This window comes from Hippopotamus amphibius, chromosome 1, assembly GCF_030028045.1.
Source record: "Hippopotamus amphibius kiboko isolate mHipAmp2 chromosome 1, mHipAmp2.hap2, whole genome shotgun sequence".
NCBI lineage: Eukaryota > Metazoa > Chordata > Mammalia > Artiodactyla > Hippopotamidae > Hippopotamus > Hippopotamus amphibius.
Genome location: NC_080186.1, coordinates 120,417,854 through 120,433,693, shown reverse-complemented (window position 1 = coordinate 120,433,693; position 15,840 = coordinate 120,417,854). Strand labels below are relative to the sequence as shown.

Below are 15,840 nucleotides of genomic sequence, written 5' to 3'. Positions count from 1 at the left end.
AGCCGCCCAGGAGAAGATGGCTGCGGCAGCAGTGTCCGGGCTGTCCCAGCAGGTGCGATGCTTCAGTACATCTGTGGCGAGGCCGTTTGCCAAGCTTGTGAGGCCACCTGTTCAGATATATGGTATCGAGGGTCGCTATGCCACTGCTCTTTATTCTGCAGCATCTAAACAGAATAAACTGGAGCAAGTAGAAAAGGAATTGTTGAGAGTAGCACAAATCTTGAAGGAACCCAAAATGGCCACTTCTATTATGAATCCCTATGTGAAGCGTTCCGTTAAAGTGAAGAGCCTAAATAACATGACTGCAAAAGAGAAGTTTTCTCCCCTCACGTCCAATCTGATCAATTTGCTTGCTGAAAATGGTCGCTTGAACAATACCGCTGGGGTCATTTCTGCCTTTTCCACCATGATGAGTGTCCACCGTGGAGAAGTGCCATGTACAGTTACCACTGCATCTCCTTTAGATGAAGCCACTCTTACTGAATTAAAAACAGTCCTGAAGAGCTTCCTAAGTAAAGGCCAAGTGTTGAAATTGGAAGTTAAGATTGATCCATCAATCATGGGTGGAATGATTGTCCGTATTGGAGAGAAATATGTTGATATGTCTGCGAAAACCAAGATTCAGAAGCTGAGCAGAGCAATGCGGGAGGTTTTCTAAAAGTGTTGATTTTCTAAAAATGAAAATTCTTAAACTTGGAGCAACAATAAAATGCTTCCTGAACAGAATAAAAAAAAAATACATCTACTTGAGGAGTGGCTTCAGGAAAACACTTTCCCAATGCTGGCAGGAGACCTCAGATTGCCATAAAGGCAAGAGAATTTCCACATAATTGGGTAGTACAAAGGAAAGAAGGGAAAAAGAGAGACAAAGAATCCTGAGGAGATGGGCCCCTCTGGGAGGGAGCTGTGACTGGGGTAAGTCTCCCACACACTGGGGAGCCCCCTCACTAGCAGGGAAGGACAGGCGGAGCCTCGGAGCCCCTAGAAGACAGAGCAACTGCAAGTGTGCTGAGGTTAGAGCAGAGAGATCCCTGCATGGAGGAGTCAGGCAGCACTCCCCAGACAAAGAGGCGAATCTGCTCACCCATGGTGGTGTGGGTGGGGCTGGGTGCCGACACTTGGGCTTCCGAGAACAGAAACCAGGGAGAGGTCAGGGGCTGACTGCATGAGAACAGCCTGGGGGGCAGGTGTGCCAGCAAACTAGGAGAGAGTTTGGGGAAAATCCTGGGCCAGATGGAGAGACAGGGTACTTTTGTTTTGGAGTGCTTGGGAGAAACTTCTCTGTCCATGAACTCACATGCTGTGAAGCTGCATGACCTGGGGCTGCTGGATAGGAAAGATTGCCCACTGGACCCCAACCTCCCTGCCCTGCCATGCACCACCAGGCCCCACCTACAGCCCTCAAGCCTCCCCACTGCTCCACTCCCCTCCCCCACCATGTGCTGCTGGGCCCTGCTGCCTGACCACCCGCAGCCGCCAAGGGTCCTGTGTGTAAGGCAAGATACTGGCCACACCCTTCGGGCAGCAGGTGAAGCCAACCAAAACCAAGGGTCCTGTGATCAGGACCAACTTCCCTGGGAGAATGCACAGCACACCTCAGGCTCATGCTGACCTCTGTTGCTACAAGCACTCCTGCAGATTTTATTAGACTGCCATATCCCTCCCTACACCCTGACCTGAAGTTGCAAGTGAACCCCAATTACTCTCTTTCACCCCCTCTTGCCTGTGCGGGGAACTGACTCCTGAGAGCAACCCACATGCAAAGTAGGGACCAAAACCAAAACTGATCCCCAAGGACTGCAGGACCAAAGAAGAGAAAGTTTCTACAATAGAGACTGTAGACATAAGGGGCAACGGGGGACTGTGGGGACAAATACGCGCAGGACTAATACCAGATCACAATCTGAGCTCTCCACAGCAGGTGCACAGCCCTACCTAGAAGCATTCGAGGACTTCTTGTATGTTTGTCTTGTTTCTGGTTTTAGGTATTTGTTAGTTAAATCTTTACTGTATATACTTGTATGTGGACTTGCTTGTAATTGGTATGAGTACTCTCTTCTTTCTTTTCTTTGCTCTCTCTTTTTCTCTTCTCTTTGGCTTCTTTTCCTCTTTTCTATTTGTAAGTGCAAGTGTGCACATCTCCTTGTGTGGTTTTGACTTAGTCTAATCGAGTTGCTTTTACCTCCAATCTTGGGGAACTGTTTGTCCTTTCCCCTTCTTCCCTTTTTTCTTCCTTTTTTTCTTTGCTCTCCTTCTACCTCCCTTTTCTCCATGTTGTGCAGCTTCCAAGGTCTTGGTGCCCCAGATGGGAGGCAAACCTGGACATCTGAGACAACAGAGTGGAGTCCAGGATGTTGGACCACCAGAGAACTCCTGACCCCATGGAATATTAATCAGCAAGTGCTCCCCCAGAGTTCTCATTCTCAACACCAAGCTCCAAATCAAACCAAAGTTCAGCAAGCTCCAGTGAGTGACGCCTCAAGCCAAACAGAACAGAGACAAGAGGAATTACTACTAGGCAGCATAGGGAAAGCAGACAGCAAATACTATAAATTAGACAAAACGAGAAAAGAAAGAAATGCCTTGCAGTCAAAGGAGTAAGATAAAATCCCATAGGACCAAATAAATGAAGAAGAAATTGGCAAATTGCCTGAAAAAGAACACAGTAATGATAGTAAAGATGATCCAAAATCTCAAAAACAAAATAGAGAAAATACAAGAAACATTTAATAAGGACCTAGAAGAACTAAAGAGCAAACAAACAATAATAAACAACACAATAACTGAAATTAAAAATATTCTAGATGTTATAAACAGCAGCATAACTGAAGCAGAAGAATGAGTAAGTGAGTTGGAAGAAAGAATGGTAGAAATAACTGCCACAGAGCAGGAAAAGGAAAAAAGACTAAAAAGAATGGAAGACAGACTCAGAGACCTCGGGGATAACATTAAGTATATCAACATTCAAATCATAGGTGTCCCAGAAGAAGAAGAAAAAAAGAAAGGGCCTGAGAAAATATTTAAGGAGATTATGGTGGAAAACTTCCTCAACATGGGAAAGGAAATAGTAAACCAAGTCCAAGAAGTACAGAGAGTTCCATACAGAATAAATGCAAGGAGAAGCACACCAAGGCACATATTAATCAAAGTAATGAAAATTAAACACAAAAGAAAAATATGAAAATCAGCAAGAGAAAAACAACAAATAACATATAAGGGAAAACCCATAAGGATAACAGCTGATCTCTCTGCAGAAACTCTGCAAGCCAGAAGGGAGTGGCAGGAGATACTTAAAGTCTTGAAAGAGAAAAACCTATAGCCGAGAATTCTCTACCCAGCAAGAATCTCATTCAGATCTGATGGCAAAATCAGAAGTTTACAGACAAGCAAAAGTTAAAAGAATTCAGCACCACCAAACCAGCCTTACAACAACAGCTAAAGGAAGTCCTCTAGGCTGTAAACACAAGACAAGGAAAAGACTTACAAAAACAAAGCCAAAACAATTAAGAAAATGGTAATAGGAACATACATGTCAATAATTACCTTACATGTAAATGGATTAAATGTGCCAACCAAAAGCCACAGACTGGCTGAATAGATACAAAAACAAGACCCATATACATGCTGTCTACAAGAAACCCACTTCAGATCTAGGGATACATATAGACTGAAAGTAAGGGGATGGAAAAAGGTATTTCATGCAAATGGAAGTCAAAAGAAAACTGGAGTAGCAATACTCATATCAGACACATTAGACTTTAAAGTAAAGACTATTATAAGAGACAAGGAAGGACACTCCATAATGATCAAGGGATCCATCCAAGAAGAAGATATAACAATTGTAAATATCTATGCCCCCAACATAGGAGCACCTCAATACATAAGGCAAGTGCTACCTCTCATAAAAGGGGAAATCGACAGTAACACAATAATAGTAGAAGACTTTAACACCCCACTTACACCAATGGACAGATCATCCAAACAGAAAATAAATAAGGTAACACAAGCTTTAAATCAGATATTTGACCATCTTGACTTAATTGATAATAATAGGACAGTGTATCCAAAAACTACAGAATACACTTTCTTCCCAAGTGCACATGGAACAGTCTCCAGGATAGATCATATCTTGGGGCATAAAACAAGCCTCAGTAAATTCAAGAAAATTGAAATTGCATCAAGCCTCTTCTCTGACCACAATGCTATGAGACTAGATATCAATTACAGGAAGGAAAAAAAACTGTAAAAAATACAAACACATGGAGGCTAAACAATACACTATTAAACAGCCAAGAAGTCACTGCAGAAATCAAAGAGGAAATAAAAAAATACCTAGAAACAGATGACAATGAAAATATGATGACCCAAAACACATGGAACACAGCAAAAGCAGTTCTAAGAGGGAAGTTTATAGCAATACAATCCTACCTCAAGAAACAAGAAAAATTCAAATAAACAACCTAACCTTACATCTAAAACAATTAGAGAAAGAAGAACCAAAAAACCCCAAAGTGAGCAGAAGGAAAGAAATCATAAATATCAGATCACAAATAAACAAAAAAGAAATGAAAGAAAAAATAGCAAAGATCAATAAAACTAAAAGCTGGTTCTTTGGGAAAATATACAAAATTGATAAACCATTAGCCAGACTCGTCAGGAAAAAAAAGGGAGAAGATGTGAATCAACAGAATAAGAAATGAAAGAGGAGAAGTAACAACTGATACCAGAGAAATACAGAAGATCATGAGGGACTACTACAAGCAACTATATGCCAATAAATTGGATAACCTGGAAGAAATGGATAAATTCCTAGAAAAGTACAATCTTCCATGACTGAACCAGGAAGAAATAGAAAATATGAGCAGACCAATCACAAGCAATGAAGTTGATACTGTGATTAAAAATCTCCCTGGGGCTTCCTAGGTGGTGCAGTGGTTAAGAATCCACCTGCCAATGCAGGGGACACAGGTTCGATCCCTGCTCCAGGAAGATCCCACATGCCGTGGAACAACTAAGCCCATGTGCCACAACTATTGAGCCTGTGCTTTAGAGCCCATGAGCCACAACTATTGAGCCCATGTGTTGCAACTACTGAAGCCCACGTGCCTAGAGCCTGTACTCCACAACAAAGAGAAGCCACAGCAATGAGGAGCCCGTGCACCACAAGAAGAGTAGCGCCCACTCACCGCAACTGAAAGAAAGCCTGTGCACAGCAAAAAAGACCCAACACAGCCAATTAAATAAATAAATAAATTTATTAAAAAAAAAATCTCCCTACAAACAAAAGCCCAGGCCAGATGGCTTCACAGGCGAATTCTATCAACCATTTAGAGAAGAGCTAACACCTGTCCTCCTCAAACTCTTCCAAAATAGAGCAGAAAAAGGAACACTCCCAAACTCATTCTACGAGGGCACTATCACCCTGATACCAAAACCACACAAAGATGTCACACACAAAAAAGAAAATTACAGGTCAATATCAAAGCTCTCTGGATATGGGAAGATGCAACAAGAGGGAATTTTTTCTGGACCATAACAGATTAGGAATACAGGCGTTCCAGAGAGCTTTGGCTTTTGTTAAAAAGACCTAGCCCAGTAATGGCACATTGAGTGGCCTATTGGCAAAATCTTCATCAGACCTAGGAATGAGCCTTCCTAGCACTGTGGGATGAAATGGTCATGCAATGCCTCCCAAAGCATGGTTGAATTTATGACCATGAGGGGGTCCTGTCAACTATAAGTTTGAACTTGCCATCTGCCTGTACAAGGACTAAATCACATTGTGCTGCTACTGCTGCTGACCTTCCACATCCCTTGAAGGGAATTCAGGGTGGACACCAGGAACGAGGCACTCTGTGCTTTGGAGGATGGGCAGAACAAGTCTTTAGGTAGTTAGATGTTTTCAAGAGCTAATTTTATGAGCCCAACCCTTGCATCCCCTTATATCTAGAAAAGCACTAAATCCCTACAAGGTGATGTCTGCTCCTTGTGACTAGCTGAAACCCCTTACAAAAAAAATGTATTTGATTGCATGTACTCCTCCTTTACCAAGAATACATACATACTCATCTTCCCCCTGCCCCTGCCTCTTTGGAACAGTTTCTCAGAGTTATCTAATTTTGCCCCAAATAGACTCAACTCTCAACTCTCAGGTTGTGCATTATTTTTAAGTCAACAGGGTCTTATTCTCCTAGAGTTTGTGGGAATAAAGAGTGCTTGAATTATGTTCCCTGAACACCATGTGGGTCATCTGTGTGAGATTTGACTGGTGGAGGGAAGTGAACAGACTTTAGCAGAGAGAAGCTTCAAGAGTTTTGCTTGTTGTATTGCCATTTTTTTAATGAGAAAACTAAGGCCTAAAGAGATTATCTAACTTGTTTAAGATCATACATGTCAACACAGAAGCTGCTAACACTTGATATATCCTTAGAAGAAGCAGTATAAGTACAAGACTGTAATACACACAGAGAAGAGAGTCAAAGTGGTCACTGTCCCACAAATCTACTCAAGTGTTCCCTGACCTAGAACCCTCCCTCCATGTTAGAATCATTACATCGGTCAGTTAATGCAAATCTGGTGAAAACCCACCTACAGTTGTGTGTTGTGTCACAGGGTGTGAGGAAAAGGTACCACAATGTGCTAGAAGAAATCAGAACCCAGGGCTCTAGCGGCAACTCTGCCACTGCCACATTGTGTGACACTTGTCACTGTCATTGCACCTCTATGGCCTTCAGTTTCCATAGGAAGAGAAGGGGCCTGAATTAGACCAAGAGACCTTAATGGATGGTTTATAGGCTAAAAGCTACCATATAGTCCCTTTCAAAGAAGTGAAACAGTAATGTATAAGCCATAGGGAGGGCTCTTTGACTTAAAAATCTCTCCTAATCTTCCCCTCTTTCTTCTTTCCCCATTTCTAAAATATCATCAGCACTTTCTTTCCTACAAGGCTGAACCTAGTCCTTCTTTGACTGGTGGGATAAAGCCCTTGGACCACTTGGTTTCTAAGTTTCCTTCCAGCTCCAATATTCTGAATATGTGGGAAGATCTTCCCTTTGGTTCTTAGGAGGCTTGAAATTCTTTCTTCTAATTAGGGTCTGTTAGTCACTATGCCAATTTTGCTTATCATAAGGTGATAAAATTCCTACATAACATAATTCAAATAGAGCCCCTAGAACAGTGTCTGACATTTGTTAAGGGCTCTGCAAATACAAGCTATTTCTATTAATGTTTCTTTCACTGTGACAGAAATTTATGGATTGGAGTTGTTCAAATGTTGCACAACTTCTGGGAAAGCATCCAGAAGAAAGAAGTCCCCTGGAGTGGGTGGGGACATGGTTAGTTCTTAGAACATTCTTCTGGATCTGAGCCTTCACAGCTGGACTCTGCCCTGGCTGTGATTCTTATGTTAGTGTGCTTCACTTTGAGTGTGATTTGGGCCTTAAATGGACTTTGGCAGCTCCAGTTAATATCAGAGCTTCCAAGATTGGACAAAACTTTTTTCAGATCTGAAGTTCCCATTGCTCGCTGAATTATCTCTGGGCAGGCAGCACAGAGCCTTTGCATAGTTTTCCATACAAATGAGGCAAAACAACTACCTTGTTGCTACCAGCTGCCACAAAAACATCTCCATTATCTCTACTGGATCTACAACTAGCATCATGCCCTAATGGTGTGAAAATGTTTAGAATTTCTTTGGGAAGAAATATCTCCCAAGATTTCCCTAGTAGCCAGTTGCTTTGCTTCATTGCAGAAATATGTAAATCTTGTTTCCATTCTCAGTTACCCAGCAGAGAAGACAGTGTTCACTGTTCTCACCAAAACCACACCGAATTTCAGATCAGACATAAATTTTTCTTACGACCTCATCAAGGGTAAGAACACAAAATTAAGATGTGATCAGTTATACAGTTAAAAGGGAAAGTTTAAATTCTTTCACATCTGAGTTGTGGTATGAAAGTTTTATTCTATCCTTCACATATGTCTGATATTGAAATTCAGTGTAAAGTACCCAATATCAGACCATATGTGTTTTCAAAAGAAACATTTATTAGCCTAAATCAGAGTTTCCGTTTTGAATGGGAGTCACATGATTATCAACATGCACTTTGTATCCTGTGCTTGGATGGTGGCCATCTCCGCTGCAAGCTTTTTTCTCCCAATGCCCAATTTTACTGTACTCATCTCTTCTTCTTTACATAGTTTTTCTTTACAGTACTCATCTCTTCATCTCTACTTTACTTCCAAAGCAAACATCTTCTTCACAAAGCATTATTGAGCATAGCTTTACTGAGTTTAAGTTCAGTTTAATAAATTTCTTGGTAGGATGCAAATAGAAATTAATTTTATTATTTCCAATAACTTACCCTAACTTTATTGAATATTTTTGTTTTTCACCACTGAAAGAAATCTCTAGCAAATCTTCTAAATTTTCCAATTACTTTTAGGTAGCAGTAAGTAATCATCTCCTCAGATAGTAAAAAAAAAGAAAGAAAAAAAAGAAGATGACAGGGAATTTCCCAGCAGTCCAGTGGTTAGGGCTTCGGGCTTCCATTGCCAGGGGTATGTTTTCCATCCCTTGTCTGGGAACTAAGATCCCACAGGCTGCATGTGGCATGCCCAAAAGTAAATATCAATCAATAAATAATTAAAAAAAAAAACGAAAAGAAAATAAAACGACAGAACAAATTTGGTCCAATCTAGAACTTGACTTTTTCATCTGAGGGTGTTTTCCTCACCCCTCTCTCTGCTTAGGGCTGACTCCTATTTGGAAGTTTGCAGTGAGGAAATAAGAGATGTAATCAGTTTCTTTTTTCTTTTTTGTTTCACTTTCTTCTTGACACATTAGCTGCTGTTTGGGGCCCCTCAAGAAGTAGAGAGGAGCAGGATGGAAGAATTAATGAAAAAAGACAAAGTCTTCTGTGAGGAATGGGGCAGTTATGTATCCTTGTCTTGTTCCTGATCTCGGAGGAAAAGGTTTCAGCTTTTCAGTGTTAAGTATGATGTTAATTGTGGATTTGTCAAATACATATATACATATATATATATATATATAGTTTATTTAATTTAATTTACTGAGAGCTTTTAACATGAAGGGATATCCAATTTCATCCAATGATTTTTCTGCATCTATTGAGATGATCATTCAAGTTTTAATCTTCGTTTTGTTTCTGAGCTGTATCACATTTATTGATTTGTGTAATGTTGTGCTTTCCTTACATCCCAGGGATAAATTCCGCTTGATCATGGTGTATGATACTTTAATATGCTGTTGAATTCTATTTGCTAGTATATATTGTTGATGATTTTTGCATCTATGTTTATCTGGGATATTGGCTGGTAATTTTCTTTTCTTGTAGTTTCCTTATGTGTCTTTAGTCCCAGGATAATGCTGGTCTTAAAAAATAAATTTGAAAGTGTTACCTTCTCTTCAGTCTTTAGGAAGAGTTTGAGGAGGATTGGTATTAATTCTTCTTTAAATATTTGGTAGAATTTTCTTGTAAAGCCATCTGGTCCTCAACTTTTCTTTTTGGGAAGTTTTGATTACTGGTTCAATCTTTTCCATTGCTATTGGTTTCTTTATGTTTTCTATTTCTTCATGATTCAGTCTTTGTAGGTTGTGTGTTTTAGGAATTTATTCATTTCTTCTGGATTTTCTAATTCTTTGGCATACAATTTTTCACAGTTCTTATGATCCTTAGTATTTCTGTGTTATCAAATGTAATGGCTCCTCTTTCATTTGTGTTTTTATTTATTTGAGTGCTCTCTCTTTCTTCTTAGTCTAGCTGAAATGTTGTCAGTTTTGCTTGTCTTTTTACAAAACTAGCTCTAGTTTCATTGATTTTTTCTATCACCTTTGTAATCTCTATTTCATTGATTTCTGCTCTGATCTTTGTTATTTCTTTCCTTCTACTAAATTTGGGCTTGGTGTGTAATTTTTCTATTTTTTTGAGGCCTAATATATGTTCTGTCCTGGAGAACATTCTACATGCTCTTGATAAGAATGTGTTTTCTTCTGCTGTTAAATGAAACATTCTGCATATATCTATTAGGTTCGGTCTATTTGATCTAATGTGTAGTTTACATCCAACATTTCTATATTGATTTTCTACCTTGATGATTATCCATTGTTGAAAGTGGGGTATTGAAGCCTTCTCCTCCTCCTCCTCCTCCTTCTTCTCCTTCTCCTTCTTCTCCTTCTTCTTCTTCTTTGCCACACTGTGTGGCATGCAGGATCTTAGTTCCCCAACCAGGGATCAAACCCGTGCTCCCTGCAATGGAAATGTGGAGTCCTAACCACTGGAATTCCAGGGAATTCCCATCTATTATTACTGTTTTGCTGTCTGATTCTCCTTTCAGATCTGTTCATATTTATGTATTTAGGTGCTCTGATGTTGGCTGCATAGATATTTACAATCATTATATACATAATTTTTTTTTTATTGAAGTATAGTGATGAGACAGCATAGTGCAGTGATGTCTGGTAACCCCTGGGAAACTTCCCAGTCTGTGGCTCATTCATCAGACAGTTTCATTTGCTCTCTTCTCATGGGCCCCATACTGACTGTTTATTCTTTTTCTTTAATTTATTTTATTATTTATTGGCTGCTTTGAGTCTTCATTGCTATGTGTGGGCTTTCTGTAGTTGTGGAGAGTGGGGGCTACTCTTCATTGCAGTGCATGGGCTTCTTATTGCAGTGGCTTCTCTTACTGCAGAGCACAGGCTCTAGGTGCAGGGGCTTCAGTAGTTGTGGCACCTGAGCTCAGAAGTTGTGGCTTTCAGGCTCTAGAGTGCAGGCTCAGTAGTTGTGGTGCACTGAGCTTAGTTGCTTCATGGCATGTGGACCAGAGCTCAAACCCATGTCCCCTGTATTAGCAGGCAGATTCGTAACTACTGTGCCACCAGTGAAGCCCCATTTACTCTTATATTACCAGTGTAGGGCTTTTTTAATGTGGGAATGTCTGTCCTCCATAGGGACTAGGTTTAAGATTAGGGATGTCTAGGGAACCAACTTTGGGGCACAGAAAAACTAATAAAGGCTAGTTAGCATTAGGAAATGAGCTGACCTTCTGTGCTTGGTGCTTGTCTGAGGAGTCACTCTATAAGCTACTTGCTTTGCTGTCATTTTTTATTTCCCATTTAAAAAAGGAACATGAAAGTAGATTAAGCAAGATTAAATTAGTTAAAATTTATTCAATAAAAGGCAGAAATGAAAACTGATCATTCTAGCAAAAAAGGTATAAATCTTCTTCAACACAACTACCCCAAAGGGTCACAGTATCTTGTTCGAGGCCACATGGCTATTAAGTGACTGAGTTAGAATTGTAACCAGGTCCACTTGCCTCCAAAGTACATGCTTTCAGCCTTTGCGCTGTAATGTGTCTTTGTAAGGATGATTCCAGGAAAGTCCAGAAAAGCAGGTTGAAGTGCCCTAGGCAGAGAACACACCAAGGACATAAGGACAACCAGGTCCAGTTTTCTGCCAGCAGGATGTGGATAGCCAGGCAGGATGCCCACAGGACAGTCAGGTTTACAGGGTTTCCTCCCAGGGGACTCACTCTTTTGGCTGCCATCACCCATTCTCCCCTCTCTTGCATATCCCACTTCAGGTACCTGAAGGTCAGAGGCAATTAAGGCTTTGTCATGTCCTGAGTGAGGCCACAGCCCAGGTGTCCTGCCTGTCCCTCAGCATGCACAAGGGCCCCCAGCCTGTCAGGGGTAATGCTGGTATTCTAAGAAGGTTTTAAGATCTCTTTCCTGAATATGTTTAGAATGTTTTTGCAATTTTGAGACTGAGTGACAACAAAATAATTAATACTAATCATCCAACCATAAATAATGGAATCTATTAACAGACCATATGAATAAACACCTGCAGTTATAGATTATGTCCTCTTGAACAACTTATTTTGTCTTCAGATTTTTCTTATGAGTTGAAAATAAATATTTTCTGGAGGTGTCCATATGTAAGTCTTGTTATCTTCCTCAGAAATACCACAAAGCAATTTTATTCTAAATACCTGAAAACTGTGCTTATGCTCTCTCGATCCCAAGTCCTAGATCTATTCCTTATTTTGAGCACCTCTCCATCCTGGTCACTATGGGGGAGGAAGGCAGATAAATAAATAAGAGCAATAGAGGGAATCAGTGGTGTTATTTACAGGTGTTTACAGATGTACACAGGAAAGAGCAGCCAAACCCACGGGAATCTTGATTTCTAGATCAATTATTATAGAAAGGCAGCCCGAGAGAGCCCCAGTCATTCTGACAACCATCTCAGAATGTCAGTCTTCACCTTTTCCCACCCAGGAAGCACAACCCAGTGACTGTCCCATGTGGCCTCAGTCCCAACCAGTTCTAAAGCCAATCCTGTGTAAGATAGGTATACATTTAAAACCTTGTCCCCCCAAGAGTGACTTGGAATGAGTCTTCCTGGCAAAATAATCTATCCCAGTATTATGATGGTAGACACCTGATTAACTTAGTATCCAGTAGCTCTTCAGATCATCCTTTGATTTTGCACACCCCAGATGGACAGAACACTTATTTCCTGCCAGTTTCTTTAGAGACCCTAAAGCCTCTATCCCCCAGCCCATACAAGACAATGTGGACATGATGGACAAGAGATGATGTTTCTTATGATTCTAAAGTCTCAGTAATGTTCTTTGGCTGCCAATATAATCATTTATTCATTCACAGAGACAACAATCATTTATTGCATATCAAACACTAGGAATACAAGGGAAACAACTCAGATGGTTTCCTATTCTCATTGAGACTATTAATAATTGGCATATGCAATTATTTGTCAGAGGGATTTCACCTTGATGCTAAACGAGCAGAGCATGCAGCTCATCCTTCATTAGAGTACCCCAGAGATGGTCTTCTATGCTCTTATGTGTGTTATATACCAATGTTCTCCAGACAATTATCTACTTCCACACAGCTTTGAGCTTACCACTCCCTGCATCCTACCTCTTCTTCCCCACCTGGGTAAGCCTCATACTGATAACCCCTTCTCAATTCCCCAAACTCCTCATCTTCTGAAACTTCTACCTTCACTCTCTTTCAGTCCCCTGACTTGGGACTTGCCATTGCCCAGAACTACTTCTCCTCTAAAACCCTAAACACTCCTTTCCAAATCTCTGAACAACTTTCCATAACTTGAATTTTCTAACACTTTCCTTTTCCCCGGCCCTTCCTCAGTGAGATCCTCTTTCCTACCACATATTTCTATTTTCACTTTTTTACCAACCCATCTCCTGATCTCTAGGTCTTGCCAGCCACTTGAGTTGCATTCTCATCTCAAACTCCCTGACTTTGTCAGGCTCCCGACATACTTTTCTTACAAGGCTCTAACTCTGAATAGGTCAGGCTGATAATCTCACACTGACCTCCTGATTGCAGCTTGAGAGGTCCTTGCAATGGAGCACATTGGTGCTGCTTATCAAATGCAGGTTTTCAACCCAATGCTTGTCTTTATCCAAGGTTCCCTTTTCTTTCAGTGATTATTTCAGGCTCTTGATGCTTTTCAGAAGCTTCCTGTCCAATCCAGGCTCCCTGCCTCCTGCTAAGCAACTTATCCTTCATCTCACCCCCAAAACACTATGAGGTGTAGTGTCCTACTTTCTACCTACCATCGCTGACATTTATTTATCACCCTCTGTCACATTTCTTCCTTCCAGAAATCTGGGAATCATTTTATACCACTAATTACTCCTCATGTTCACATCCAAAGAGTAAAGTCTTCTTATAGATTCTACAATTAACTCTCTCTCATATCCATCCCCTTCCCTGGACACCCTCATCACCCTGTCAGTTTAGACTCTCTTCTGCTCTCTATGGACTGATGCAGTGGTCTCTTCATGAATCTCCCTGGCTCCAGACTCCACCCATTCCAATTCCTCCTCCACCCTGCAATCAGAATGCATGCTCTAAAATACATACCATCCTTCAGTGGTTTTTTTGTTCCCTTAGCATAATGCTCTTTCTGACTGAAAAATCTTCCTTTTCTTTTCTTCGTGTTCTTGACTCTGCTAATAAAATGCTATACAAAATAAAGTACTTTTGTCTTTATTTTTTCTCCCCTTTTCTCTCACTTAATTTTCTACATGAGATGGGGAGAAATATATCTTGATCTTGAAGCCTGACCTCTCTGGTGGATTTGTCTGCCCACAGACCACACGAAGTCTTCTCTCCTCCACGTGTAAATTCAGTAGGGCAGGTCTGACTTCTGAAGGCTGAAGGCAAACACATAAGATCTTGGATCCCAGTTGTAATCTAATCTAGATTCCTCCACTGTAAAGCTGATGTTCTAAGCCTTTTCTGAATTCTGTGTCTGTTACTGCATCATTTCAGAATCTGCAGAAAGTAGAATGTGAGTAATCAGCATTTACAAAACGATTTATAACAGACTGCCCATCATCTGGATCCTGTTGATAACATCATGTCACCTAGTGTCTTTACATTTCAGCACTAACATCTCCTGACACCTGACCACTAAGCAGGCTGTGATCCAGCCATTCCAAACTACCTGTCATCACTTAAATAGGTAATATTGTTTCCTTTGTCTGCAAATGCACAGCAAAGCCTTTTCCTATTCTGATTCTCCATCCTACTCATCCTTTATTTCCTGTTCAAGTGTCATCATCTCTCTGAAGTCTATTATTAGCTCCAGGTAAAGGTGATCATTTCCTCCATTGTGTTTCCAAAGTTATACTTTCCTCTCTTACAACTGTTTTTACATGCTGTTACAACTACAATTTTTACAATTTGTACAAAGTGTACAATTTGACCATATCATTTTTGAGCACCAAACTCTCCCTTATTCATCAATACTCCCTTGACCCATCACAATCACCTAACACACATGGCAGCTAAAAACTTTTTATTGAATATAATAATTTTTGTAAACTATACGAAGAAAAACAGGATTAAAAATAAATACCTATAATGAACTAATCTTTGTGTGGAGTGGTCTGAACATTACAAAGAAGCTAAGATGTTTCATTAGAGAAGCAAAAATTACCCTGCTTGAAACAGTTGGGAGTAATGTTAGTGTATGTAGTTGAGTTCTGAGTAGTCTAGAGCTGAATAGCTCTTGAAACAAAGCTATACTTTTTTTTCTAAAGGACTTTTATTGAGATATAATTGACATACAATAAACTGCATATATTTAAAGTGTACAATTTGATTTTTTTCTTATTAGTAATGTATATATGGCAATCCCAATCTCCAGTTCATCCCACCCTAAACCCACCCCCCCAACTTGCCCTAATTGGTGTCCATATGTTTCTCTACATCTGTGTCTCTATTTCTGCCTTGCAAACCAGTTGATCTGTACCATTTTTCTAGATTCCACATATATGTGTTACAAAGCTATACTTAATAGCAAGGCAGGGGGACCTGGGAATACTGAGGGCCTTGCTACTCAATCCCTGTCCATCATATTTTAGACCTAAGAAAGACTTGCTTTCATTACCACAAGGACCTGTTTCCATTCAACTTCCAAAGATGGGCATAAACCAGGACAAGCATAGAAGAGCAGATCCATGTCTTAGACCCTCTGCTTTGCACTGGACAGGCTGGCTTGAAGGAAATAAATCCAGACCTCTTTGCAGAGATTGACACCTTGACTCTGGATTATGCTGCCTCCAAGGGCAACTCTGGAGTTGTTCACTGACCTCTGGCTTCTACATTTTCACCTGGAAGGAAAGAATTGTAAATGGCCTATTGCCCCCCACAACCCATACATGAGGGTCAACATTGCTTGATCTTCTAATGTGAAATGGCCCCATTCCTGATTCTTGCCTTTCCTTATGGGAATTGTTTCCCCTGTTTAC

The 15,840-nt window shown here is 40.5% G+C and overlaps 1 protein-coding gene across 1 annotated transcript; it reads left to right on the top strand.

The window, feature by feature from the left end:
• Window positions 1-726, top strand: LOC130859329 (ATP synthase subunit O, mitochondrial-like). Its single transcript, XM_057746640.1, has one exon. The coding sequence runs from the start codon at window positions 17-19 to the stop codon at window positions 656-658; it is 642 nt and encodes a 213-aa protein (XP_057602623.1). The 5' UTR covers window positions 1-16; the 3' UTR covers window positions 659-726.
• The last annotated feature ends 15,114 nt before the right edge of the window (window positions 727-15,840 follow it).